The following is a 25,558-nucleotide window of genomic DNA, read 5'->3' on the forward strand; positions in this document are numbered from 1 at the left end:
AGAACAGACGATCACTGAGCAGGTCTGCTGTGCTGTCACACATGGTGCCTTGACATACTTTAAAAAATGCAGCTTGAGTGACTTAAGTTGATTTCAGTGATGTTAATATTAATAAAGTTTTATTGTCTCGGCCTGCAGACGTTGACAGATCACCTGAAGCGAGCGCTGCTTCAACACGTGCTCAGTGATCATCACTCAGATTCAGTCTAATAACATGTGACGTCTTCAAACTGTCAAACAATTAAATAAAAACAGTTTTCTGTCAATAAATGTGATTGATTAATTATTCAGTCATTAAATATTCCAACATTCACAGACTGACACAAACTGAACTCTGTTCTGAGGCCGCTCAGTGCTCTGCTCACAGTTTGTCAGAGAGAAGAATCCAGGTCTTCACTGTTAGTGTGTGTGTGTGTGTGTGTGTGTGTGTGTGTGTGTGTGTGTGTGTGTGTGTGTGTCCGTCCATTGAGAAAGCTCAGTGCACAAAGACAGACAGACAGACAGACAGACAGAGAAAGAGACAGACAGACAGACAGAGAGAGAAAGAGACAGACAGACAGAGAAAGAGACAGACAGATAGAGAAAGAGACAGACAGACAGAGAGAGAAAGAGACAGACAGAGAAAGAGACAGACAGACAGACAGACAGAGACAGACAGACAGACAGACAGAAATTAATTGGATTGGCCTTTTTGCATCAGAAGCATCCCTGTGTGGAGTGTGTGTGTGTGTGTGTGTGTGTGTGTGTGTGTGTGTGTGTGTGTGTGTCTCTTGTAGTTTGTCTTCATCAGCTCGTGCGTCCTGACAAACCACGACACGACACGCTGCTCCTCTTGTTACAGGATGAAGATTCCTGAGTGAGTCACATGTCCGTGTGTTCAGGTGTTGTTCACCTGCACGGCGTCGTTCACGACAGTCAAGCTTTTCTTTCTGCACGGCTGCTTCTTCTTCCTTTCCTGTGACTTTTCTGTGTGTCCGTTGTGTTCTGGCGCAGAAAGAAGACGTTCCTGTTCTCACATAAAGCTCTGATTGTTTCTCCGAGCGTCAGGTGACCGCTCCGTCTGAGAGCTCTCACCTGAGCAAACAAACACCAAGTCTTTTTAAAAATCAGCCTGCATGCAAATGCACAGCAGCTGTGTTTACTGTCAGGGTGGCATTAGAATCTATTGAGCAGCGCCTCGTGGTTCATTGTAACCTGATCAGGATAAAGTTTGTTAGCTGTTTCATTTCAGAACCACGGCTGCAACAGATTCATGTTCCAGAGTTATGCATTCATATTTTTTATATCAGGAAAATCCAGAGCGACGTGTCCCGAAGCCAAAGGTTTAACTTCCCCATCATGTACGACACAGAACAGATTATTCTAACAGTGAATACGATTTGTGCTTTACCAGTTTCTCTGCTTTCACACCTTCGACGCTGCAGCTTTAATTTTCACATCTGATGAGTTCATTGTCTGATTTCTAAAAATAGCAAACGCGTCAAAGCGAGAGGCTCGAAATCAAAACGACGTGATCGTGAAGCAGCTGACACGAGGAGCGGCACGGTGATAACGGCAGACAGGAGCTGTGGTCAGATGATGATGCAGGAGCTCATAATATGTAAACTCGTTACCTTTCTGACTTTTACAGACGCCAAAATGGACAAACGAAACAATCTCTCTCTAGATTTTCGTGCGTTTCTGCAGCCACAGTAAGAAGAGGGTGAGGCGAGGGGATTGCAGTCTGCAACTAAATGCTGCACATTAATGTTTCCATCATAATCTAATGCAGCAGATTGAACCTCAGTATTCTGTCTTTAAATGAGCTGAAGCAGTGAATGAATCGATTAGATGTCAGACAGACAGCTCATTAACTAACGGATGAAGTGATAGTTGCAGTCCGACCGTCTGAATGTTTGTTTGAGTCAATAATTCATGATGACTGTTTAATATTAATGCAGCCAAACGAGGAGGAAACAGGGAGGATGACGAGGCGGAAATAAGGAGGCAGCGAAGAGAGGAGGCGACACGTTAATGAGGAGGTGATGACAGGAGGAGGAGAAGCACAAAGAAAGATCCACCATCCAATAATCTCAAAGAAAACAAACGTTCTGTGTCTCTGAGTGTTTGTTGTGTTCCCGTGATGACGGCACCAGAGCGGAGGATGAAAAGATGATGATCAGTCTTCTTGAGCTGGACTGAACACGTCCTCTGAGCTTCATCTGCACTTTCTGTTTCGTTTTGGTGAAGTACAACGCGTGTTATACTCTGATCTTTTGTCCACACAGGAAGTCGGTACAGTCAGTTTCTCTGCGGCCGTGTGCACTCAGCTGATTGGACGTGAGTTGTCTCGCCCGGGTCTGTTGTGGAAGAAATGGACAGCGAGTGCCGATCGACAGAGTCGACAGAGACAGAGACAGCAGCTGCATGTCATCAGGCCTGTGTGTGATGCTCAGGAGATTCAAAGATACTTCAATAGTTTGAACTTCCTCCGGAGACATTTCTGTCTTTGTCTTGGACCTGCTCAAAGCTCTGAGCTGTGACCGGGTCTGTGTTTGTTGTGTTGTAACTCGTCTTCAGCTTCCTTCATCAGCCTGAAACGGTGTGAAGGTTTTCTTACATAACGTGGACACAGATTGTTAAAAGAGGCAGGTTGACGCCCATCAACAGGACCTGGACAAAGTGAACACATCTCAGACTGTGGACCTGACTGAGCTGAGCCAGAACCAGAGAGCGTCTGCCAGTTTCTTAAAGAGCGGCTGTGGTGGACGGTGTCACCGAGTGTGAGTGGGTGTTGCTGGGAAAGAGCTTTGTGCTCAGTGAACCGTCACTGGATAAACAGAACTCTGGGTTGGCGAGGTAACTTCAGGTTGAACTCGTGCTGAACATCTGACCTGCAGAGCGTTCAGGATGACGTTCAAAGCACGGAGGAGCGCCCCCTGCTGTCCTCTGTGCTTCATCTTTGTTTACTGATGATTATGATGTGACAGTCAGCCTCCTCGCCTCTTCACATGATGATATTTAAATCATTCCACTCTGTCTAAAGGAACAGACGTTTAGTTTAGTTGGGCAAAACTTTGGCATCAGTTTGTTTCCACAACCAAGTCCACCAGGCCGACCACAGAGTGAGCTGAGCTGAACATCGTCTGAAAGAGTCTCTAACACCGGACACTAAGAACTTTGGACAGGTAGATCACCTCTGGAAGGAGATTCGTCCACCAGAGTTTAGACCGTTCACCGTGCTGTGAGTCGAGCTTTGACAGCTGTGGTTATGATCATGACTGATGCTGAATTTATGTTTATCAGCTTCACAGACACGTCATTGTGGTTTGAGATGTTTCGACACAGATATGTGAGACGTCTCTTTCAGATCATGACACTTTGAGGAAGCGACTTATCTGAACTTTGAAGAACTTTCTTCAGATAAATCAGCAGAGTCACCAGCAGAACATCTTCTGCTTTTCTTCTTCCTCTTTAGAAATTAGACGCACTTGTTGTTTGGCCTATTTTCTACAAACCCGCACAGTGAGAGAAAAACACGGCATGCGTCTCTCCACCCGTCTGACCTCTGAACTGAGCTTGTGACAGAGCTGATGACTTGAAGTAAAGGGAAGCGACACGTCGCTCTTCCTCTGTGGTGTCACTTCACGTATTAAGCAAGGCCCGAAACTCCAAACGTCTCCTCCCTGATATTGAGCAACACGGCAACACTTCATGGAGTTTCAGTCACATCACTTTCGATGATCGAAATAGAGGAAGTCTGAGAGCTGTTGAAAAATAAATAGGGCGTACATAGAGCCCCGCGTCTCAGCATCAGGAGCGTTTCAGGGTTCAGCATCGTGCTCAAGGGTCCGGAGGAGCCTGACTAAGTGGAGTCAGTTAATAATCAATTATCAGAACAGCGGCTGATTAATTTAATAACTGTCTCAGATTTCAGATTTTCTGCCTCCTTTCTTTGTCTGTGGCAGTAAACTGAACATCTTTAGGTTGTCGATTTAAAAACAAGACGTTTGAGGACGTGGCCTTGAGCTCTGAAGCAAACAAGAGAATACGACTGACCGATAATTTGCTAATGAAAGGAATCGTTAGTCGCTGGTCTGTGCGTCTCGTGTGTTGCAGCTTCTTCAGTCTCTGCCGTGTGTTCGGGCTCGTTGGCAAAGCTTCTGAAGATCTTCACACACACACACACACACAGCCTGCAGTTAGTCTTTGTTTACCACATGTTTCTGATCTTTCCTGTGCTGCCTTCAGGGTCCTCATGTTGTGCTGTTGTTGATCAGGCAGACTTCAGGACGTGGTCGGTCCACAGACGGCTCCGTGTTTGGTTCTGTTTGGTTCTGTTTGTCATGGAGACCACAGAGCCCGGTTACACAACCTCGAAGTGAAGTCTGGACTGAAGTTCACGCGCCGATGTTTGTGTCTTTGTTCTGAACACGACAGCAGTAAACGTGGCAACATGAAGAATTTGAAGCTCGTCCTTGAAGTTCTGCAGATTTATCCTGTTTATTACGGTTTATAATTATTTTCAGAACTGATGAATCTGTCGATTATTTTCTCGATCAGTCGATGAGACGTTCAGTTGCTGTCACAGAGGACGAAAGAAGAAAGCTGAAAATGTTCACGTGAGAAGCTGAAATCTGAGAATTTGGACATTTTTCATTGAAATGATGAATTGATTATTGATAGAGTTGATTTTAAATCACGCTCGTGATCATCGTCTTCTGTTTCCAGACTTCACGTGAACTCCCTGACTACCTGAGGCTGAGCTCGAGCTGCACGCGCTCAGTGGCGCTCAGGTGTGTGTGGAAGTGTCTCGTTAAGACACGCCCTCGTTAACTCTTTGTGCTTCTTCCCGTGAATGGCTCATTCAAAAAGACTCAATCTCATTATGGACGGAGTCGTTGTTTAAGTCTCTCTGTGGTGACACACACACACACACACACACACACACACACACACACACAGTCTCATGATAATCCCTGGTGTGTGGATGGACCGCCCTCATTGGTTAATCCTGGTCAGGTGGGCGGTGAAGCTGCGCTGTGATTGGTTAATCCGAGGCACAGTGGTGGGTGGGATTAAACCGATGTGTTGTCAGGTGTGTGTCATTGTCGGGGGGGTAGGGTTGCCATGGCGATAGCCGCCATCTGGCACCACGCAGGGCTTTAGACTAATGGAGGACACACACAGATGAGGACTGATTTTCAAAATAAAAGCTTTGACACGTCTTTTATTTTCTTACCACTGAACAGGGTGTGTGTGTGTGTGTGTGTGTGTGTGTGTGTGTGTGTGTGTGTGTGTGTGTGTGTGTGTGTGTGTGTGTGTGTTTATGGCGTGTTCTAAGCCCATGATTTTTTACACCCTGTGTGTGTGTGTTTAAGATTATCCCTGTATGTTTAAGTTAACCTCCTCCCACACACACACTACTCCAGTTACACACACACACACACACACACTTCTTTGTTTATAGTATGAGTGATGGAGTCTGACTAAAACAGACACAGCTGATCTCATCGGTCAGTTTTAGACGTCACTTTTTTATTTATATATGTATATATATATATATATGTGTGTGTGTGTGTGTGTGTTCCAGGATTATCAGGAACCTTCTCAAGGCTGAACCTTGAACTCAAAATATTGAATTTAAATATGAATCATGGAGTTTAATCTGTGGGGAAACACACCATGAAACATCCAGCACTGAACTTTAAAGGTGGAGTAATCTGATTACAATCAACACACTTTATTTTAAATTCAGTGTGTGTGTGTGTGTCTCAGATGTTGTTGTTGTTGTGATGTCAGGCTGCAGCTGCAGGTAACCATGGATACATTTGCTCATGGAGTTTAAGTCATTAAGATGTTTCCAGGAAGACTTCATTACCCAGAATGCTGTCTGTTAACTTGTTCAGTCTCCTCAGAATAGACGTGACGTATGTGTGAGTATTTAAACACGCGTGTAACTGAGTCATCACGTGATGACTGCTCATCAGGAAGGTGACGGCGTGGCGTGAACACGGCGTCCAGCTTCTCTTTAAGTCTGCAGCGTGGGAATGGTCACATGACGTCCGTCTTCCTGTCTGACGCTGCTCTTATTGTTGTTGACTCTCCTTCAGCTCTTTCATCAGGTCACTCAGTGAACTCATGAACTTCAACTCAACGAGATGCAGGCGTTACCCGTTTGTGTGCTGAACGTCTTCCTGCTGTTTAACTCCAGGATCAGAAGTTTATTTTGAATCCAGTCTGTCACTGAACACTTTAAAATAACTCTGTTCACTCTGCAGAGTGTGTGTGTGTTGTCGTGTTGTCATGCAGTGTGTTTAGAGAGTTCCTCGTCACGGTGACAGTCACCACTTCCGTTGGTTAAACTGTGAATTTCATCACAGTTTAACCAACATGTTTTCACACCAGAGCCCGACTGATTCTGCATTTTTAAGTCCGATCTGTCACATTTTTAGAGGGGAATAATTCACATTATTACTGATATAAGAGCTGATGCAGGGAATTTTTATGTGGATTGCAAATAAACATCGATATGTGAAGATACTCAGGCGGCTAAGTTAAATTTTATACAAGAGAATTTCTGTTAAATCTACTTGTATAATCTCTGCAGTGATGAGCGGCCTCTGTCACACGGCGTTATGCACGGTGTATAATACAGATAAAACATCGTTATGAAACGTATCTGTGGTGATCTCTAACGCAGCAGTCGGCTCTGATGCTGCTGCAGAGAGAGCACACAGAAACAGAAACCTGACTTTGTTGTGGTTATTTATTAAATTCATAAAAGCACAGATCGGCCTCGCACTGATTACATAACCTGCTGAAAGCTGAGAGAAGACACTGATGAACCTCGGCTCACGCTGCAGCTCAGATCAGACGTTTGTTGGAGGTGTGAGGCTGCGTGTTGTGTGTTTTTATATCAGTGTTTCTGCAGCAGACGTACGAGAGACGTGAGGTCACACACCTTTAATCGCTCCTCGCCGCCTCCTCCTGTGCGTCTCCTGCAGAAAGGTGAGCTTCATTCAGGACGCAGAATATAAACAAGTCACCTCCTGCTCACGTAGAAAAGGCGGGAGAAGTGTGAAGCTGTCCATGTTATCTGAGTCTCTTCAGAATCTGAATGAATTCCTCCAATCTGTTGATGTTTCTGTAGATTAATTGGAACAATCTTGTTATTTGGTGACTTACAAGGAGGAAGATCAAACCGAGCTGTTTTCATGTGAACGTTTGGCTCAGGAGTGTCGTCTTTTCTGGTTTTTGCCTGACAGGTGAGAGGCTGAGAGAGTGAGAGAAGACAGACAGACAGAGAGGCCATGGAGCAGCAGAGGCAGAGATCTCTCTCCACATCCGGAGACTCGCTGTACGTCGTGCTGGGAGTCGACAAGACCGCCACGCCAGAGGACATCAAGAAATGTTACAGGTACGCTGTGAACCACTAGAGGGAGCCAGAGGCCTGCGATCAACCGTCTAATGAGATTCTGGTTCCTCCGTTCTCTCTCTCAGGAAACTGGCGTTGAAGTTTCACCCAGACAAGAACCCGGACAATCCAGAGGCGGCGGACAAGTTCAAGGAAATCAACAACGCCCACTCCATCCTGAGCGACGCCACCAAGAAGAACATCTATGACAAATACGGCTCGCTGGGCCTGTACGTGGCCGAGCAGTTCGGAGAGGAGAACGTCAACACCTACTTTGTTCTGTCGAGCTGGTGGGCGAAGGTAGGATGGGCAGACGGGGCCGGGCTGTAATCAGGATTCATCGCTCGTTACCTCTGCTCCGGTCGTTTTAATATTTCATGTCTCTCTGTCTCCGTCCTGCAGGCCCTGTTCGTCTTCTGCTGCCTGTCCACAGGCTGTTATTTCTGCTGTTGCCTGTGCTGCTGCTGTAACTGTTGCTGCGGTAAATGTAAACCTCGGCCGCCCATGGACCAGGAGCCCGAGTTCTACGTGTCCCCCGAGGACCTGGAGGCCCAGATGACCGCTGAGGAGAGAGGTGAGGGGACGGGGACGCATGTCTCTATGAATATTATTATAGATTCAACTACATCCCTAAAGGAAACGTCTTTAAAGTGCTGCAGAGGCGTGAACTGTCCAAACTGAATCCAGCACGCGCTCCGACCTGAACCGGTTCTGAAGTTCTAAATCGTAGCGAGTGCAACGTGTGAGTCTATTTTTTGAGGATTACTCCTCGTTGAAGTACTTCACATGAAAACGATAGCGGTGTGTCCGACGACGTGTAAACACGAGGTGTATTCTTAGTTGACTTAATTTGGACCTGCAGGATAAGATGACACCTGCAGAACACACACACACACACATACACACACACTGTTCAGACAGCAGGACACACTCATGACTTCACACAACTGTGGACTTTCTGTATTTTAATGTGTGTGTGTTCGTGTTCCCCAGATGGCGGTGACCCGATCGTGATGCAGCCGTCCTCCGCCACAGAAACCACCCAGCTCACCTCTGATGCCCACCAAAGCTACAGGACCGAAGCATACTAAACACACACACACACACACACACACACACACACACACACAAACAGTTCCACCACAAACAGGACTGAATCACATACTGCACACACACACACACACACACCTTTCATGTCAGTTCATCTGTTATTTTCCCGTCATCTTCAGCATTAATGAATAGATCACACACACACACACACACACACACACACACACACACACACACTACATTCAGCATGAACTCGACGGCTCAGACCAAACCTTGTGAGGAGAGAAGGAGGAGGACGAGTGAAGGAGACGAAACAGACGCAATGTTTTAAATCAAAGTAATTAGACGCAACAAGACGAGACATGAGCGATCATGTGACATCACGGGGCGATCATGTGACATCACGGGGCGATCATGTGACATCACGGGGCGATCATGTGACATCACGGGGCGATCATGTGACATCACGGGGCGATCATGTGACATCACGGGGCGATCATGTGACATCACGGGGCGATCATGTGACATCACGGGGCGATCATGTGACATCACGGGGCGATCATGTGACATCACGGGGCGATCATGTGACATCACGGGGCGATCATGTGACATCACGGGGCGATCATGTGACATCACGGGGCGATCAGGGCGTTTTTCTGACCCAAAACATCAAAAACATTCTGTGGGATGATCTAAAAAGGACGAGCCAGAGACACTTTCATCAATAACAAAATGAGAAGAGGTCTGCACCTAAAACTGAGACCAGACAGTATACAGTCAGCTTAGTTTTACAGATGAACTCTTTGTGCTTCGTCACACTTTATTAGAGGACGTCTGTCTTCCAGCTCGTGGTCTTTGTGGTCAAACCTCGACCTGTCCTGTCTGTAGTTTTCTGCGCCTCACAGGTGTTAACTCCAAAACTACAGACTGTAGAACAACTTTGATTTGTCTGACTCCGTGAGGACGAGTTAAGACATTTTTAGGTGACCATTAAAAACTAAATGTTGGGGAGATGATTCTACTTTTCATCCGCAGTCTGTGAGATGTAAATTTCCTCATGTCTCCCCACGAGCTGTCTGCATGCAGCCTAAAGTTTATCAGAACGAAGCTCTTCAACTCAGACATCTATAAAGTCTAATGTGTTTAAGCTGAGGAACGAGCTTGGTAAAATCATCAGCTCACAATATTTTCATACCGACAGTTGAGACACAAACGGTCTCCTTTTAGCTCGCTGGGAAACACTTGTCGAAGCTCCTCTGTCAGCCTGGCGCTCGCTGGAAGGAGGTCAGACATCCAGCCTATATGTTCAGTCAGCAGTTAAAGGCGGAGGCGGGGGGGCGGGTGTTTATTTGTCCTCAACACCCTCGTGAACAACACGAAGGGAACAGCTCTCCGTATGCGGAGGGCAGCTCACACTTCAACAGGTGCCGCGCCGCCTCACTTAACGTTTTCTGACTTTTATCCTGAAGTCACTTTCCAAGTTTCTCTGTGGCTGCAATCCTGCAGAGATCCGTGAACTCGTTCTTTATGATAAATGTAGCAGGCAGCTGTCAGCACGTCATACGAGGCTCCGCCTGAAACGGTTCATCGACCAGACGGAAACGTTTTCACAACGTTGTGAGATGCTGGAAATCCTGCAGCTGCTGCTGGGACTGACTCCTAATCAGCGTTGGCACCCGTGACCATGACTGAACTCTGACCATGTCGTCTAAAACGAGTCATGTTGCTTCAGTCTCTCAGTTTTTCATTAATTAGTCACATTAAACGCGACGTATTGTAGATTTCCTGTCGTCCTCCTCTCCTTCTTTTCTCCTCCACACATGAAGATTCACATTGCAGTGTCCCTCAGCTCTCCAGTCCAGTGTTATTAGTTAGAGGCATGAACACACACACACACACACACTGATTGAGCCCCTTGATTATTTTTTTTCTTTGTTTTTAGTTTTCATTTTGTTTCGTGAGAACGTAAAGATGCTGTACGTGTCGTGTAAACTTTATGTTTTAGATTTTGCGTCACTGTATTTCTTTGAGTTGGTCAGAAATCTTCAGTTCGTCTCCGTAGAGCTGCTTTTCATCGTTTTTTCTTATTTATGTTTAAACGAAGGGACAGTACCCAAATCCAAAGTCTTATCTGTGCACGTGACGGCAGTTTTCTAGAGCAGTTTACAATCACACCCGATTAGAAAGGGTCTAATTCTCCAGGATAACACTTGTAGTTCGTCTTTATTTGTCAACCATGAGTAGCTCTGCTTTAGTAGAAACTACAGAAACACTGTGGTTGTTTGTGTCGACGATTTGATTTTTTGTACAAAAGGAAACAAAAAAAAAAACACCCGACTAATTTATTCACACTACTTTCTTTAATTTCTCAATCAAAAACACTTGTGTATCCATACATATCAAGAGAAAGTGCAATGAGCTGAATAAGTCTCCACTTTCAATCGATCATTTTAAATCTGCAGTCCTAAATTAGCCCTATCCTTAAGTCATCACCGTCACGTACGAACACGAACACTCGAGGATTCTAAAGATGATTTGATGATCTGTTTTAACCACCACTTCATCAGTTTGTCTTCATGTCATGTGACCACTGAAACCACTGAGATCCCGTCGTTCTTCCTCTCCACTTTTTATTCACCTTTTGACCAAACATGCAACAAACAGTGAGTGAGTGAGTGAATGCGTGAGTCTAAACGCTTCCAATGTTAGATCTAAAACAAAGACATAAATAACAAGAACTGATGTAAGTGTGAATATAGCGACCAGATGATGATGATGATAATAATATTGAAGCATTATTTTATTTATTTTATTTTTCTTATGTTTTTAAATAATTGATTAACAGCTAGCCAGTATGTTGAAGGGGATGTATAGAATTTTAGATGTGAACCGTCTTTTGACAGTGAAGTGTCAAAAGACGGCCGACCTGCTTGTACATACACGCAGTGGCACAGTACATAGAGACGTAGAAGGTTTTCTGTTTTTAGCATGGACTGGTCATGTTTGCGTCTGTCAGGCAGACGTGTGGGTAAATGAAGTATGTACTGTTGTAAAATAAATGTTTCTGTTGCTTCGGAGCCTCTCTTCTCTTCTGTGAGTTCATTTGATTTAAAAAGTGTAAAGTTTTATGTTTATGACCCCAAATACTGTTCTTACTTTTGTCTAATTAGCATAGAAAAGGAAAAGAAGAGGACCGAGACAGCTGCCCTGTGGAACGCCACAATACATTTTATAAGATTAAATGAAATTAATGTGGAAAAACAAGTCCCAGTCCCCCAAAAAATCCAACCAAACCAACAAGAATCAACATTCCAGCTTTAATTTATTGCATACATTTACAGATTTAATGTTTTACTGTCACCTTGAGTTTTCAGAGTCTGAGACTGTTTGTCTAACCTCATACGAAGTGTGGAAACGCCACATACCACTATTTTGGGAGACATTAAAATCTAACTGACCCTGTTCAAGCACAGACAGCAAGTTTATTCCTATTAAGAAGATTAATTATTGTTGATTGTCATCATTTTGTAGAAAAGTGGTTCTCCTGATCTATACATCCACACTCCACGATTGCAGAGAACTTTTCAAACGTTAATGTGACCCCCACTTACTGTCTCACATCACAGTTTAGTTCATAACTAATCATGGATGTATGTACGCACTACCTGTGACGTATCAGGCTGATGTTAAAAACAGTTTGTTTTTTAATTAATTAATTTAAAATATTTCAGATATTACCACTTTAGGAAGCTCATGTACCATCAGTGGTACTCACAGTTTGAGAACCAAATATTATTATTTATTAGTTTCTGACTCTGGAAAAAGTTTCTTTTTTCTATTTATTATATCTGTAATATTTATTTTCACATCCGTTCATGAGGTCCACCTCCTGCTTTAATAACCTCTGCTCTAAATCATATAATACTGTCTAATGCACTCGTCACATTCTCAATCAACATGTAATTCTGTGTTGATAGCAAGCATGACAGAAACGTACCACTGTAGATCATGAACGGTTCATAAAACATTATAAAGTGTTTGTAAGACAAGTGTTAATTCATCTGTCAACAAGTACAGCTCCTCCTGTGGACAGTCGGATGGAAGCTGGTGTATAACTGGAAAAACATGATTTTAATAGATAAAAATACTGGAGGTGAATAAATGGTTAAGTGTATCATAAACCATTAATTAAATGGTTATTTGGTCATAACTTTATTTATATAACAACTTTAAACTGTTTACAAAGTGCAAGAGAGCAGACGAGCAAGACAAAACTAAGATTTATAGTAAGAGGAGAACGACGGCAGCTAAATGAAGTTTATTATTTACGATGTCTTTTATTCAGAGATTGTCGGACTCATCGTGACGACAACTTTGTTTTAGAGCTGCAGAAATTACAGAAAATTAGGTTTAATTAAATTAATGTTTGATTCATATTTCAGGTTTCTCTGGTTTGCAGCTTCTCCTGTGAGAACAAAGAATAAACACCTGTAAGACATTTGAAGCCGAGCTCGATCAGTATATCGATATATACCTGATATTGTCTCATCATATAACACAGAAAAATCTGCATAGTTCTGCTTGTGTTTTAAGTATAGTTATTTATAATTATTAAATATCCAGTGGAGTTTAGTGTAACAGTAGTTCTGTTAATCAAAGTGTCTCTAAATTAATGTGGTAATTGATCAGTCCATATTAAAATGCTACAGCTGGCTCCTTATAGAGGACAGTGAGTGTGTGTAACAGTAGAAAGAGCACAGTGTGGCATGGTCTTAATCTGTCCACATACCAGCCACTGCCTGATATGGTGTGTGTGTGTATGTGTGTGTGTGTTTGTGCATGTGTGTGTGTGTTGGGATAATTTCAGAGGCTGAAACCTAACACCCTCTTCAACTCAAATCAGTGCCCCCCTCTCCAAATGCACACACACACTTTGCTGTGGATGGTGAGGAAGCTGCGAACAAACAGGGGGAAAGTGGAATGGGGTTAGTGTTGCATGAGCGAGGGTGTGTGTGTGTGTGTGTGTGTGTGTCTGTGTGTGTCTGTGTGTGTGTGAGAGAGAGAGAGGAGGACGAGAACTGAAAGGTGAAAAGGTGGAGAGACGCCGTCCAGGCGGATTCAGTGTCGGTGTTCGGTGTCACAGGATCTGAAGAGGAGTGGGAGACCAGAGACCGGCTCCTGCTTCGTTTCTCTTCTCGGACCTGAAACTTCTTTTTCCTCTTGAAGTCTGTGTGTGGCGTCTCGATCTGAAGCTCTGATTCTGTTTTCAGTGTCGACATCTGGGATTTTATTCTGACGGATGCTCAAAGAGACCCTGAAGACAAACATAAAGCTGACAGCTAATGTTCTCACTGAGGGAGTTTCCAGAGACAGACAGAGGTCTGTGCACTCAGCAGCTTCATGCACAACTTCAACCACTGACTTTTAAAGCAAGCCTACCGGGTCCTGGATCATCTGTGTGTGTGAAACCTGCACAAAAAACAAACAACAGAAACATTGTACTGCAATAATAAGTGAACATTTTAAAATTAAGACCTGCAGGATTCTTGCAGAGTTGCAGGATCTCAGCTCTGCTGTGATTTCTGTGAAGTGTGTGGATCGACTGTAGAGACAGAAAGAAACTTCAGACACAGTGAGGAGGAACGCTAACTGCCCCCTCAGTTTTAAATGACAGAGAGAAACTACCTGATACGAGACCCAACACTCGGCGACCATCAGCAGATGGAGAGGAAGGTGAGTAAACAGGTTGTTTTGTTCGTGTCATGTCTGTTTGTTCACATTTTGAAATGTGCATGTGTTCGATCAGCAACTACAAAACATGTTTTTAAAGGTTTTCAGCATTTTTACATTTACAGGCTGACATTAGTTTACACTCATTACACCATATCTCATGAAAGTCATATCAATAATCTACCACAGGTATTAATGGGGTTTTTAACAGATTCACGTGATAGTATTCTGATAATATAAACAGGCACTGTTCTGTAAATGTGTTTGAGAAAGCTTCAATATCTGATCTTTGAGTTTGGGTCAAATCAAGCCTTGAATACAGAAAATCTGGTTGTTTTACTCATGATACTCATATATGAAGATGTCTAGAAAACTCGAAATAATCTTGAGGGCATGCCCTTGCCTTCGATCATGTCAAGAGTGCAAATACACAACACAGTTAAAACAGTTTTAAATTCACCTCTGGATATGTGTGTATGTTGTGAAATGTTCCGAGTGTGTGCAGCAAACAACAGTTTTTAGTGTTTGACTGTTTAATATGGAAGTGACCAAAGATTTTAAGGCTTTATAAATAAGATGCAACAATGAGGAGAAGTGAACTGTCACTGCTCATACTGGATCTGTCTTAGCCGCCACTGAAGAGACGTCACAACACATCAAATGAAATAATATCATAGTTCAGATTGGTTAATTGATGAGGTTATTTATTATGTTTTTAGGATCAAAGCTGGTGACTGCACATATCCTCCTTTTTCACTGGTTGTTCAGGGTTAAAAAACTTAAAATAATCTGAGGATTGTTTGTTGGATCTGCAGCTGATCATCTCTCAGATGTCTGAGTTTCCTTCCAGAGATTTCACGTCTCACTTTGGATTTTTATTATTTAATGAACCAAATGTCAGCCTGGGTGAGATGTCGGTCAAACAGTCCAACAAACAGACTCATTCAGTGAACTCTGGTGTCGACAGGAGGAGGTGAAGTTCGGCGGAGCGGCCGTGTCGCTGTCGGCCGACCTGAGTTGCCTGCAGGGCGGCGGGGGAGCAGAGCTGGCAACCCTGGAGAAACAGCTGATCTGTCCGATCTGTCTGGAGCTCTTCAACAAGCCGGTGGTCATCCTGCCCTGCCAACACAACCTGTGCAGGAAGTGTGCCAACGAGCTCTACCAGGTCCGTGTGTGTCTCTGTGCACATGTATGTGCAGGAACACTATGTCATGCACACACACACATTCCTAAAACAAAGCCCACATGAGTGAGTGTGTGTGTGTGTGTGTGTGTGGTGGATTATCAGGGTCTAAAATGGGACCAGTGGATGTTTAACCGGTTCGCTCACACACACACAAATCACCTGTCATGACCCACATTCACTGCTATTGTTCAGCATGTGTGTGTGTTGTTTGGGTGTGAACTTGAGTTCATCAGTTGTCCTCTCTAACTATGAATATAACTACATTCATTTACTCCAGCACTCCATTCAAACTGTACCTAAACCCTCAAACCACTGCAGTGTAACTCGGTGTGTCCGTGATACGTTACCTCATCACGGAGCAGGTGTTCACCGCCGTCTTTGCCAGGAAACTTTGTTGGTCGTCGCTCTGATGAGCACAGTGAAAGTAGAGGACAATGTGCTGGCAGGCCGAGCTCAGAGAGCATGACTGAGGGAAGCATGACCGGCCGAGTCCAGCGCCCGATGAGAGAAGCTCTGTGGTGGTTGCAATCAGTACTTACAATAGGAATATCATTTTTGCAAGTGTCATAAATCGGATGAAAGGTCAGTAGGGTTCATCCTCTGAGGACCATGAGAGCCCGTCATGTTCACGTGAGGTTTGAACTGGTCAACAGAACCAGGCCGCCTCATTTAAGTGTTTCTTTAAATATAGACCCACTTGTTGTTGTCCGGCTCTCTTCACCACCCTGACATCTGTAGTTTTACTGCTATTTCCAAACCTGATATGCACACACACACACACACACACACACACACATATATGCACACTTCACATGTGTGTTTGGGTGTCTTTGTGTGTGTGTTTGCGCGTGGTGTGGTATGTGAGACGGAAACCTAATAGACTCCACCCTCACCGTCATGCTCATGTTCATGACCTTTGACACTGATCGGTGTGTGTGACCTGCAAAACACACACAACCTCACACTCACACAAAGATTCCCACCAGACATCCCATGATGCACCGATCAACAGCCAATCCTTGCTCTTTCCCAACCTTTCAAATCTAACATGCGGTCCAGTTTTATGGACTTTCCTGATGGAGAGGTTGTCATGTAACGAACCAGCTGCCGTGCTCCCTGCCGGACCGGACACCGCTGGTTTCAGAGGTTTTGTTTGGTCCCTGGTCCGTCTCTCTCTCTGAGTCCTCTGTGTTTCTCTGATCCCTCAGTCAGACCCAGCAGCAGCTGAAGCTTATTAAAGGTCACTATTTCAGGACGCTTTAACCCTCTCACCTTCCACCCGTCTCTCTGCTCATCTGTCCTCTGCTTCTCTTTTCCAAACCAACTCTCAATCCTCTAATCGTTTTCTGCAAAGTTTTCTCTCATGATCTTCTGATGTTTTCTGTTGCTGTCCGTCATTTATTTTTGTCTGAAGGACCAACACACTGGTTAACTTTATCCATCATCATCCCAAATAACTTGTTCAGTAAGCTGTTTTCTATGCAAGAGTAAATGAGAGGATTGATGTCTGGTTACCTTAGCATAAAGACAGAGTATTTAAATGGTTTCACCATCCATCTTCCCCCAAATCACAACTTGCAGTTCTTGAACTTGTTGGCTGATTCTTTAGATTTGCAGTTTTTAAAACGTGCAGAAGATACAAAGTGAGTCTCCAGAGGATGAATCCATTAGAACAGGAAAGGATCTGTAGTTTGTTGACTTGCTGAAAACTGAGGACAACTCAGTGACTGAGTTTGATGCTCGAGCATGAACCAAAGAATATTCTTAAAGTTTGACTCAGTTATCTTCATCTTAACTCCGTCTGCTTCCTGTTATGTTCTGTTGTCAGCTGGATTTCATGGTCGCCCACATCAACAGGTGTTATTTTTACTTCATTTAGAGACTCGGGGAATAAACACAGAGAGGTCTATGAGTGTGCAGCCCGTTAATCCTCACAGTGTTAACATGCTGGATGGTGAACAGGGGACTTTCCAGGCTTGTTTTTTCGTCCTGAACCAGCTCTGACTTCACCCAGGGAGACGTTTGGAGGATTTTACACATTCTCCACCAGTGACCGACCCTCAAACTGTGGCTAATTATTAAAATCCCAGCATGCGGCTCCAACTGTTGTGTGTTGACAGTCGGTCCTGGAGGGTTTAAGAGCAGAAACCATCCTCAGCGCTGACAGCACCCCCAAACCAGCACAGTTATATTAATATTTACAAGGTTTTAATCATGCCTCTTTGTGTGCAGCCCTCCTTGTTCCAGGCTCGCACCACCATGATGGTGAACAGCGGCCGTTTTCGCTGCCCGTCCTGCAGACATGAAGTGGTGCTGGACCGCCACGGCGTCTACGGCCTGCAACGAAACCTGCTGGTGGAGAACATCATCGACGTCTACAAACAGGAAGTCAGCAACAACAACAACGCCACCAGGTGACACATCAAGCACACCTATGATGATGTAGAAAAATACTTTGATTTTGAAGCTGTTTGATGACCTCTCCTCCTCTCTCCATCTATCTGTGTCCAGCTCCGTCCCTCCTCCACCTCCCGCTCAGGTCACATGTTCAGACCACGAGGGCGAGAAGGTGAACATCTACTGTCTCACCTGTCAGGTTCCTACATGTTCTCTCTGCAAGGTGTTCGGGGCTCATCAGTCCTGTGAGGTGGCTCCTCTGACAGACATCTACCAGCAGCACAAGGTGTGTGTGTGTGTGTGTGTGTGTGTGTGTGTGTGTGTGTGTGTGTGTGTGTGTGTGTGTGTAGAGTCATGTACTTCAAATCAGTCTTTATCTTCACATGTTTACATCTTTAATGCACAAAGACACTGATTTTATTTAGATATTAATATATCAGATTTGAAAATGAGGTTTACTGGAGAAGAGTTTTATTTTTATCATTGTGCATTAAAGGTCACACTGTCTGCATCATGCAGTCCCACCACTTTGTTTAAAGAAAATCACTGATGCATTAAAGACACCTGTGTCATGTCATGCTGATTAATAAAGCTGTTTCATATTTCAGTTAGCGCCTTCGAGCAGGAACGATCTCACTCATTTGCTCTTTACCTGCTGCGGCTCCTAACTATTTTTGGATCAGACTCATAGACCTTAAATCCAAAAAGAAACCTCGAGTGGGTCGAGTTTCTCAGTTTATATTACATCCTCGCTCAGCTGACAGAGCTACAGTTCAGCCTGTAACAGCACAGAGAACAGTTTGTTTCCTTTATTTTCCTTTTCAAGACATCCTGAACAAAACTGTATTCAACACTGAGTATTTTCACAGTGTGGTATTAGTACTTTGACTGAAGTAAAACTTCAGAATACTTCTGCCTTCATGGCGATCAACACAACAGTAATTAAACAACATTTTAGCATCACTGAAGAGAAACCAATGCAATGTTTTAAACATTTAACGAGTGAACAAGAGACTTAATTAACCCAATTAATTAAAAATTCACTCTTAATAAAAGAGCAGTTTCATGACACAGCTCACCCTCGTTAGTGTCCCAAAGGTGTTGTGTTAATTAATGTTAACCCTTTAATTGGGCTGTAAATAACTAATAATCAGTTCATTTTGTTTTCAGGATGAGCTGAGTGAAGAAATCAGTTCTCTGGTGTCGGTGAATACCAAAGTCCAGGCTTTGATCGATGAGCTGGAGGAGAGCTGCAGGAACATCGAGGTGTGTTTGCTGTCAAATTAAATATGAAGCTGCAGGAGGAATCAGGAGTTTGTTGAGAAGAAGTATAGAAATATATGACACATTTTATTGTTTTGTGCAGGAGAACAGTGAGACCCAGAAGCAGAATGTGTGTGACAGGTTCAATCGAGTGTTTTCCATCCTGGAGGAGAGACGAAAGGTCAGATTTCTTTTCATTTATTGTCTTTGAGGAACCTGATAAAACCAAACCATAAAATATAAAGCAACTTAATTTAAAAACTGCATTTCAATGTAAATTTCATATTCTGCAGCATATAATGGCAGTAACAAAACTCATATTTGAACCTCATTATGATCATTTTACATCATTACTTTGAAGGCGATGACGCAGCGAATCAGCTCCGAGCAGGAAGAGAAGACGGGTCACGCCCAGGCGCTGGTGCGTTGCTATGGAGACAGCGTCCAGGCCAACACCAAACTGGTGGAGAGAGCGACGAGCAGCATGGAGGAGCCCGACATGGCGGCTTTTGTTCAGGTGGGTGGATGTAAATCAATAAGAAATGAGCAGCGGGTTACCGTCCTTCATATTCTTCTGACGTGTCCTCGGCCTCTGAAGTATCTCTGTGTATTTCTCACCTGTCTTCATCCTTTCTTCAGAATTCAAGGGAGCTGATCACAAAGTGAGTATTGACAAGATGTGACGTTGATGTGATTCCCTCGTCTTCTGTGTTTCATCCATTCTTTACTCCTCTTACTTCAACCTCTCCACCTCCCCTCAGAGTGATAGCAGCGACCGGCTCCTGTCCATCTGAGACTCTGAAACCAGGTTATGAGAGTTTGAGCCACTACAGATATAACTTCAGCAGACAGGAGAGAGCTCTGAAGAGCGTAGACTTCCTCAGCGGTGAGAGGATATAACACTATTTATGATGCAAACTATCATTTCTTTCTACTTCTGCAGCACAATGCAAGCACACATCGTCAATATCAACAAGTGCTTTGTCTCCCTGCAGTTGTGGAAGACGTTCCTGAAGAACCAGAAGTGGAAGAAGAGCCAGAAGAACCCAATGAGCTGCCTGTCCAGATCATAGAAGCAAAACACCATCAGGAAACCTCCACCCAGAACCTGGAATCTGTTATAGAACCAGTCAAAGAGCCAATCCCAGCACCGATACCCCCACCAGTAACACCAGTACAAACATCTGCACCGACACCAGCTCCAGTAACACCAGTACAAACATCTGCACCGACACCAGCTCCAGTTCCACCAGCTCCAGGTCTGGTGATGGACTCTGAGGGGCCTGCAGTGGCAGTTCTGCAGCCAGAGACTGACAACAACCTGGACTTAAATGATGGAGGATCGGGTCAGATAAATAAGAAGGAGGAGGAGAAGAAAGAGGAGGATGGCTGTGCAGCTCCAGCTCCCATTAAAGAGGAAAACATCTGTGAACATGAGGAGGGAATGAGCACGATACAGGTACAGTATCACACCTCGACTCACAGATCAGACCTGCTAACAGTCGACTAAGTTTACAGACTTCAACATCATAGTGACGTGAAGTGACTGTGCAGCTAGTTAGTCTGTAAGTTCTAATTATAGGTTATTTCAAGGTGACAAGCGTTTATTGGAAGATAGTTTCAGTTGCTAAACGTGTGAAAATGAACTTACACTCAAAGCTGATGTTCTTCTCTTTCCCATGTAAATACTTTAAAGGAACCCTGAGCCGATTAATTACAATTTACATATTCTTAACATTGCAAAACATTTTCTAAAATCTAAAAAAATTCTTTTCATTTAACAATTTAACGGGCTCTGGTCTTATTTACTGTAAACTTCAGCTTCAACTCACAGAGACAGACAGGTACAAGTTAATTTATGGACTTTATTACTTAGATTTTTGGTTAAAAGAAATGTATCCTATGGTACAGCAGCTTCGAGCAGGAACCTTTTAATATCTCTCCACGTTGCTGCATTCAAGAACATGTGAGAGTAAGTTATCTGCCTTTAAACGAATGAAGTCACACTCAAACATGGATACCGAACATTACATTAAAAACATTACTGTCCCGCAGCCGACTAACATTTTTGCTTTTGAACAAATCAGCAGAAAAACTTTTTAAAACAATGTTGACATCAGATTTCAGACTCTGGCACCCCCCAGTGGTAGTATAAGATTGTGAATTGCCATTCTGCTTTGAAAAATTTGATTGTGTATGGCTGTACGAGGCTGCATTTCTGTAAAAAACGTTCTCAGGCTCAACTTCTTTGCAGACGACTTGGTGTTTTCTCTCTCTGCACTGTGGACTAATGTCCAAATGTTGAAGCACTGATGTTTGAAGTGTGAATCACGAAACTCTTTGCTGATTGGAATTGTTTTGTTCAGTTCAATTCACTCCAGTTGTTGTTTGTTCACTCTAATTTTTGAGCCGTTCGAAGTGCAGAGCGATTAGTCGTTTAATTGATTTAGTTGTCAACTGTTTTTCAGTTTATCACTTTGAGTCATTTGAGTCAAGATAAAATATCCAAATTCTCTGGTTTCAGTCAATAAAAGATAAGAATGTTGTCTCTGTGAGTTGACTTAAATGAGGCCAAACCAAAAAGCAGTCCTTTTACAATTTCTAAGAGTAGAACTCTTAGAACAAATTGTAAGCTTTAAAAAATAGGTCTGTAACATGCTAAAATCTGATCCTGCGTATCCTTTTTAACCGTCTTCCTTCACGTATTAGTCTGAGGGGGGGGAGGCAGAAAGTGATGCAGGTGACTGGACGACACAGACAGAGGAGAAACACGATGCTCGGGATGAAGAAATGCAGATGAAGGAGGAAAATGATGCCACGTTTTACCCCAGCTGGTACAAACCCAACAGCTGGCGCAGGGTTAGCCCCGTCCCTGCAGAGATCCTGCCAACGGTTCATGATACAGATCAGATGATGTGTTCACCACAACCAGCTGGGGATCCCCTTCCAGAGGCCGAGACCCAAATACAACCACAGTCTCTGTGGAGTCTGGCTTCCCAACCTCCCCCTGGAACACAACAGCTACCACTTTCCACTGAGCTTCATGCTCAAACGTCAGAAAACCAACCCCGGCCTTCATCTCTTCTTCATGAACCCCACAAGGTACCTGCAGAGCCGGGCAGTCCCCAAGTAAGACTGACAAGGCAGGAGACAGCAGGAGAAGCTGGTATCATGGAGGAGGAAAATGAGGATGAGGAGGACATGCAGGGCTGGGTGTGCGTACCAGGGACTGTGGATAAAGGTTTCAGTCTAGCAGAGGGTAGTTTTGATCTTGGAGAAGATAGTTTGAACAGCATTTCTGATAAGTATGACAGTCCATCATCCTTACCACCAGAGGAGACTCGCTCTGGGCTTGAGAAAGATAACTCAGAGATGGATAAAGCCAACTTTGAGCTCAGGCATGGAAGGGCAGATGATTCAGAAGTCAGAAAGCAACATGATGATATTTTAGATTTCGAAGCTGAGATGATGAATGAAAGGCTGAGAAAGGAGAAGGATGCTGTTTCTCTGAGTGAGAACAGCTCTGAACCTAAAAATGGCACCCTGGATGAAGAAGATCATGGAGTGGGGAGCACAGATAGCTTCATACAGACAGGTGGAGGCCCAGAGTTTGAGGCTGGTAGTAAAGAGGAGGATGGAGAGAACAGAGAACAGCATGAAGACTTTAACAGTGCTGCAGAAACTGAAGAGAAAATAACCTCCTCTGATTCTCTCCAGGTCAGTGTCGTCTGGTTTTACCTTCATCATCATCATCACTCAGGCTATTGTGCTCCTCATCCACCTGTTGATGTGGCTCCACCTCCACATTGCCTTCTTCTTCTCTCTTCTTTTGGGTTATTTCTGTTTCGAGTCACTTTGCAACTTGAGTACAGTCTTCTTTCCTTCCTCCTTCCTGCTCCACATTACAGTCTTTTTGTTGCAGCATCATCCCTCCATCTCTGTCCTTTCGCCTCCTCACTTCAACCACTTTTTCTCATTTCATCTCATCGATTGTATCTGTCACTTCCTTCATCCACCTCTCTCTTGTCCGTCCCTCCATCTTCCTCCAGGCTGTCACTCTGCTCTTCTACCTGTTGGCCTTCCTGGTCATCCTGCAGAGGGTTTGGGCTTACATCGGCTGCTTCATTTGCACATAACACCAACAGGAGACACACCCCACCCTCACTGCTGCACAGCTCAGGTATACACACACCTGCTGGCTCCACAGGCAGTGCTTTTATTTTGAAACACAAGAGAATATACAGTGTAGTATTCAAGTCTTTCTTTTTACTAACACTACTACTACTGTTCTTATTAGTACTGCTCTTACTACTAGTCTGCTACTACTTAATCATAATACTCAAAGAAGAAGAAAACAAAAGAAACTAATAACTTTTATTTGACAAACTACAACATCAAATGAAATGTTTATGCTTTCCTCTGCTGACATCTTGTGGTAGAACTGTGTAATTTCTGTAACAAATCATCTCTATAACGACCTGACTTTATTTATTAACAACTTTTATTGTTTATTATTTATTGATTGTATTCTTACAACACTAACATCACTGATCACAGCCCTTTGCTTCATGCGGCATGATAAGTTTTGTTTGCGGCAAATCATTGTGTCACTTTAAGTACATCTACATGATGATACTTGTGTACATTATTTTAACATTATTGAGCTTTGATAATCAGGTTTTAGAATAAATATTTGTTAAAGCCGTCTGCTGTCCCTCTTTGCTCCAGATGGAGACTGAGACCGGGAGTCCTGCTCAGACCAGTCCTCCCTCCTCATGTTCCTCTTTCACCCCCAGCGAGGCTCCTCGTCGACCCAGTTTCTGCTTCTCCTGGCTGAACCCGCTCCACAAGAAGAAGTAGAAGAGAGAGAGAGAGAGAGTGATTGGAGAGGACGCTGGAGATGAAAGATGCGTCTCATCAGCTCAGCCCTGACCTGAGACTGAAAACATACTCAGGCTCCAGAGTTACAAACATTTAATCAACTATCTCTGTTTTATTTAACAGGCAGAGATCTGCTCTGGATCTGAAACACACAGACTCTTATTTTGAAAAACCTACTGAGATTTTTCTTTTGTTTTTATGGAAGCTGCTGCCCTTCACATCGGAGGTCTGCACGACTTTCAGGTTTATGTTTGTAAGTAGTAATACTGCAGTGATTTGGAATAGTTGTGGTACAACTAATGATAGCAGTTGTTGTAACAGGGAAAGTATGACCTTTGGCACTGTTGTAGCAAGGCAGGGGCAGCTGCAACAGCAGATCTGGCATTTTAGTGTTTTATTTGAGAAAATCTGATAATTCTGACAATATTTAATCTGTGAAACATTTACCATCAAATGTAGTTAAAAGTTTGAACTCATGCTGTTAGGTAATGTTACTTATTTCAATTTTAAAATGTGGTTTTAACAGCCTTTAGGCAGCCTGGATATGAGCTGCTGTAGCTTGAACAAGTTGTTAATCAGCAGTTTAGTCGTAACAGCAGATGCAGTAAATGATGAAGTAGAGTAGAAGTAACTGTGTTTTTCCTATTAGAGTATTTTCACATTGTACTGGAGGACCAGACGACCAGTCTGACACATTTTGAGCTGCTGATTGTGGACGTCACATGTGGTTCTGTGTGGTTTGGATTCATCATTTTTTGAAAGTCAGCAGGTTTTTATGAGTGTGTGTGAGTGTGTGTGAGCACTTTGAGTGATGACAGGTGAGTTTTGTTTGATGTCTACATGAAATAAATCAGATTTGACTCACCTGAAGTGTGTTTGTGTGTTTGGAGGTGTGTGTTTGTGTGTTTAGAGGTGTGTGTGTGTGTGTTTGTAGGTGTGTGTGTATGTGTGTGTTTAGAGGTGTGTGTGTGTGTGTGTGTGTGTGTGTGTGTGTGTGTGTGTATCTACAGATCAGTTTACTCGGAGCCATGAAGCCAATCTGTAGACTGTTGACACATAACCATTGCTTTTGCTAAAATGTGCAAATTAAATTTTTCCATCGTCACTCATGCTCGCTGTCCAACTATAATTCCTCCAAAAATTACCCCCTTCCCTCCCGCCAAAAATAAAGACAGTTAAAAGAAGTCAAAAGACGACGACAACAACAACAACAACAAAAGACAACAATTTCCCATACTACTCCATTATCATTTAAGACAATGCAAAAAATCAACTACTACTGTGCAACTAAATGGACTACATCCAACGGCTTTGTGATAACAAGAGGTGAATTGTGCAGGATCTTAGTCCAGGCTTTGTTTCCTCTTAAGGCATGAAAGCTTTAAAGGTCCTTTTCATCAGGGCGACCAGATAGAAGGGTGTGCATCACGTCACAGAACCCAAAAATCAAGAGAGACAAAGTCTGTGTTCCTCTTGAGCTTCCTTCAGTGTCCATTTATCGTCGTCTTAGGTAGGTGTGCGTGCATGTATTTACAAATTTTTACCAAATGCATTGCCACCGTGGAGCCTCTGCATACTTCTTAATACGTGCAGCGATAAGCAAGGCACCATCTCCATGTATCTTACGCCAGCTTCCTCATGTGTGCATCCCCCTA

General features: G+C 43.7%; 2 protein-coding genes across 7 annotated transcripts in view; both read left to right on the forward strand.

The window, feature by feature from the left end:
- The window catches only part of dnajc5ab (DnaJ (Hsp40) homolog, subfamily C, member 5ab), a 16,488-nt gene extending 4,965 nt beyond the window's left edge, over positions 1-11,523 (forward strand). For 2 of the 3 annotated variants that reach the window (XM_027288401.1, XM_027288399.1), the window contains exons 2-5: positions 7,248-7,399; positions 7,483-7,696; positions 7,799-7,970; positions 8,390-11,523. In XM_027288401.1, coding sequence (XP_027144202.1) covers positions 7,293-7,399; positions 7,483-7,696; positions 7,799-7,970; positions 8,390-8,487 — 591 coding nt within the window. In that variant the 5' untranslated portion in view covers positions 7,248-7,292 and the 3' untranslated portion in view covers positions 8,488-11,523. Of the gene's footprint in view, positions 1-4,710; positions 4,776-7,247; positions 7,400-7,482; positions 7,697-7,798; positions 7,971-8,389 lie in introns of all 3 variants that reach the window. The other variant, XM_027288400.1, reaches the window with a different exon arrangement.
- Positions 11,524-13,476: 1,953 nt separating this feature from the next.
- Positions 13,477-24,814, forward strand: trim101 (tripartite motif containing 101). 4 transcript variants are annotated; one of them, XM_027288395.1, is made up of 13 exons: positions 13,478-13,904; positions 13,980-14,179; positions 15,144-15,341; positions 17,595-17,776; positions 17,874-18,045; positions 18,930-19,025; positions 19,126-19,203; positions 19,384-19,539; positions 19,662-19,684; positions 19,784-19,908; positions 20,018-20,481; positions 21,732-22,739; positions 23,751-24,814. In XM_027288395.1, exons 2-13 carry the CDS (start codon positions 14,114-14,116, stop codon positions 23,880-23,882), a joined length of 2,700 nt encoding a protein of 899 aa, XP_027144196.1. In that variant the 5' UTR covers positions 13,478-13,904; positions 13,980-14,113; the 3' UTR covers positions 23,883-24,814. The 4 variants fall into 4 exon arrangements, with proteins under 4 accessions (XP_027144197.1, XP_027144196.1, XP_027144198.1 ...); XM_027288397.1 differs by adding an exon at positions 23,072-23,202 and having other exon boundaries at positions 13,479-14,179; positions 23,751-23,879; XM_027288396.1 differs by having other exon boundaries at positions 13,477-14,179; positions 15,147-15,341.
- The last annotated feature ends 744 nt before the right edge of the window (positions 24,815-25,558 follow it).

Source organism: Larimichthys crocea, chromosome XV (assembly GCF_000972845.2).
Source record: "Larimichthys crocea isolate SSNF chromosome XV, L_crocea_2.0, whole genome shotgun sequence".
Taxonomy (NCBI): Eukaryota; Metazoa; Chordata; class Actinopteri; family Sciaenidae; genus Larimichthys; species Larimichthys crocea.

Coding starts and splice junctions, on each gene's coding strand:
- trim101 (XM_027288395.1), top strand. CDS start 14,114: ATGACAGAGAGAAACTACCTGATACGAGACCCAACACTCGGCGACCAT. Junction 19,026..19,125: donor AGAGCTGCAGGAACATCGAG/GTGTGTTTGCTG, acceptor TGTTTTGTGCAG/GAGAACAGTGAGACCCAGAA. Junction 22,740..23,750: donor CCTCCTCTGATTCTCTCCAG/GTCAGTGTCGTC, acceptor TCTTTGCTCCAG/ATGGAGACTGAGACCGGGAG.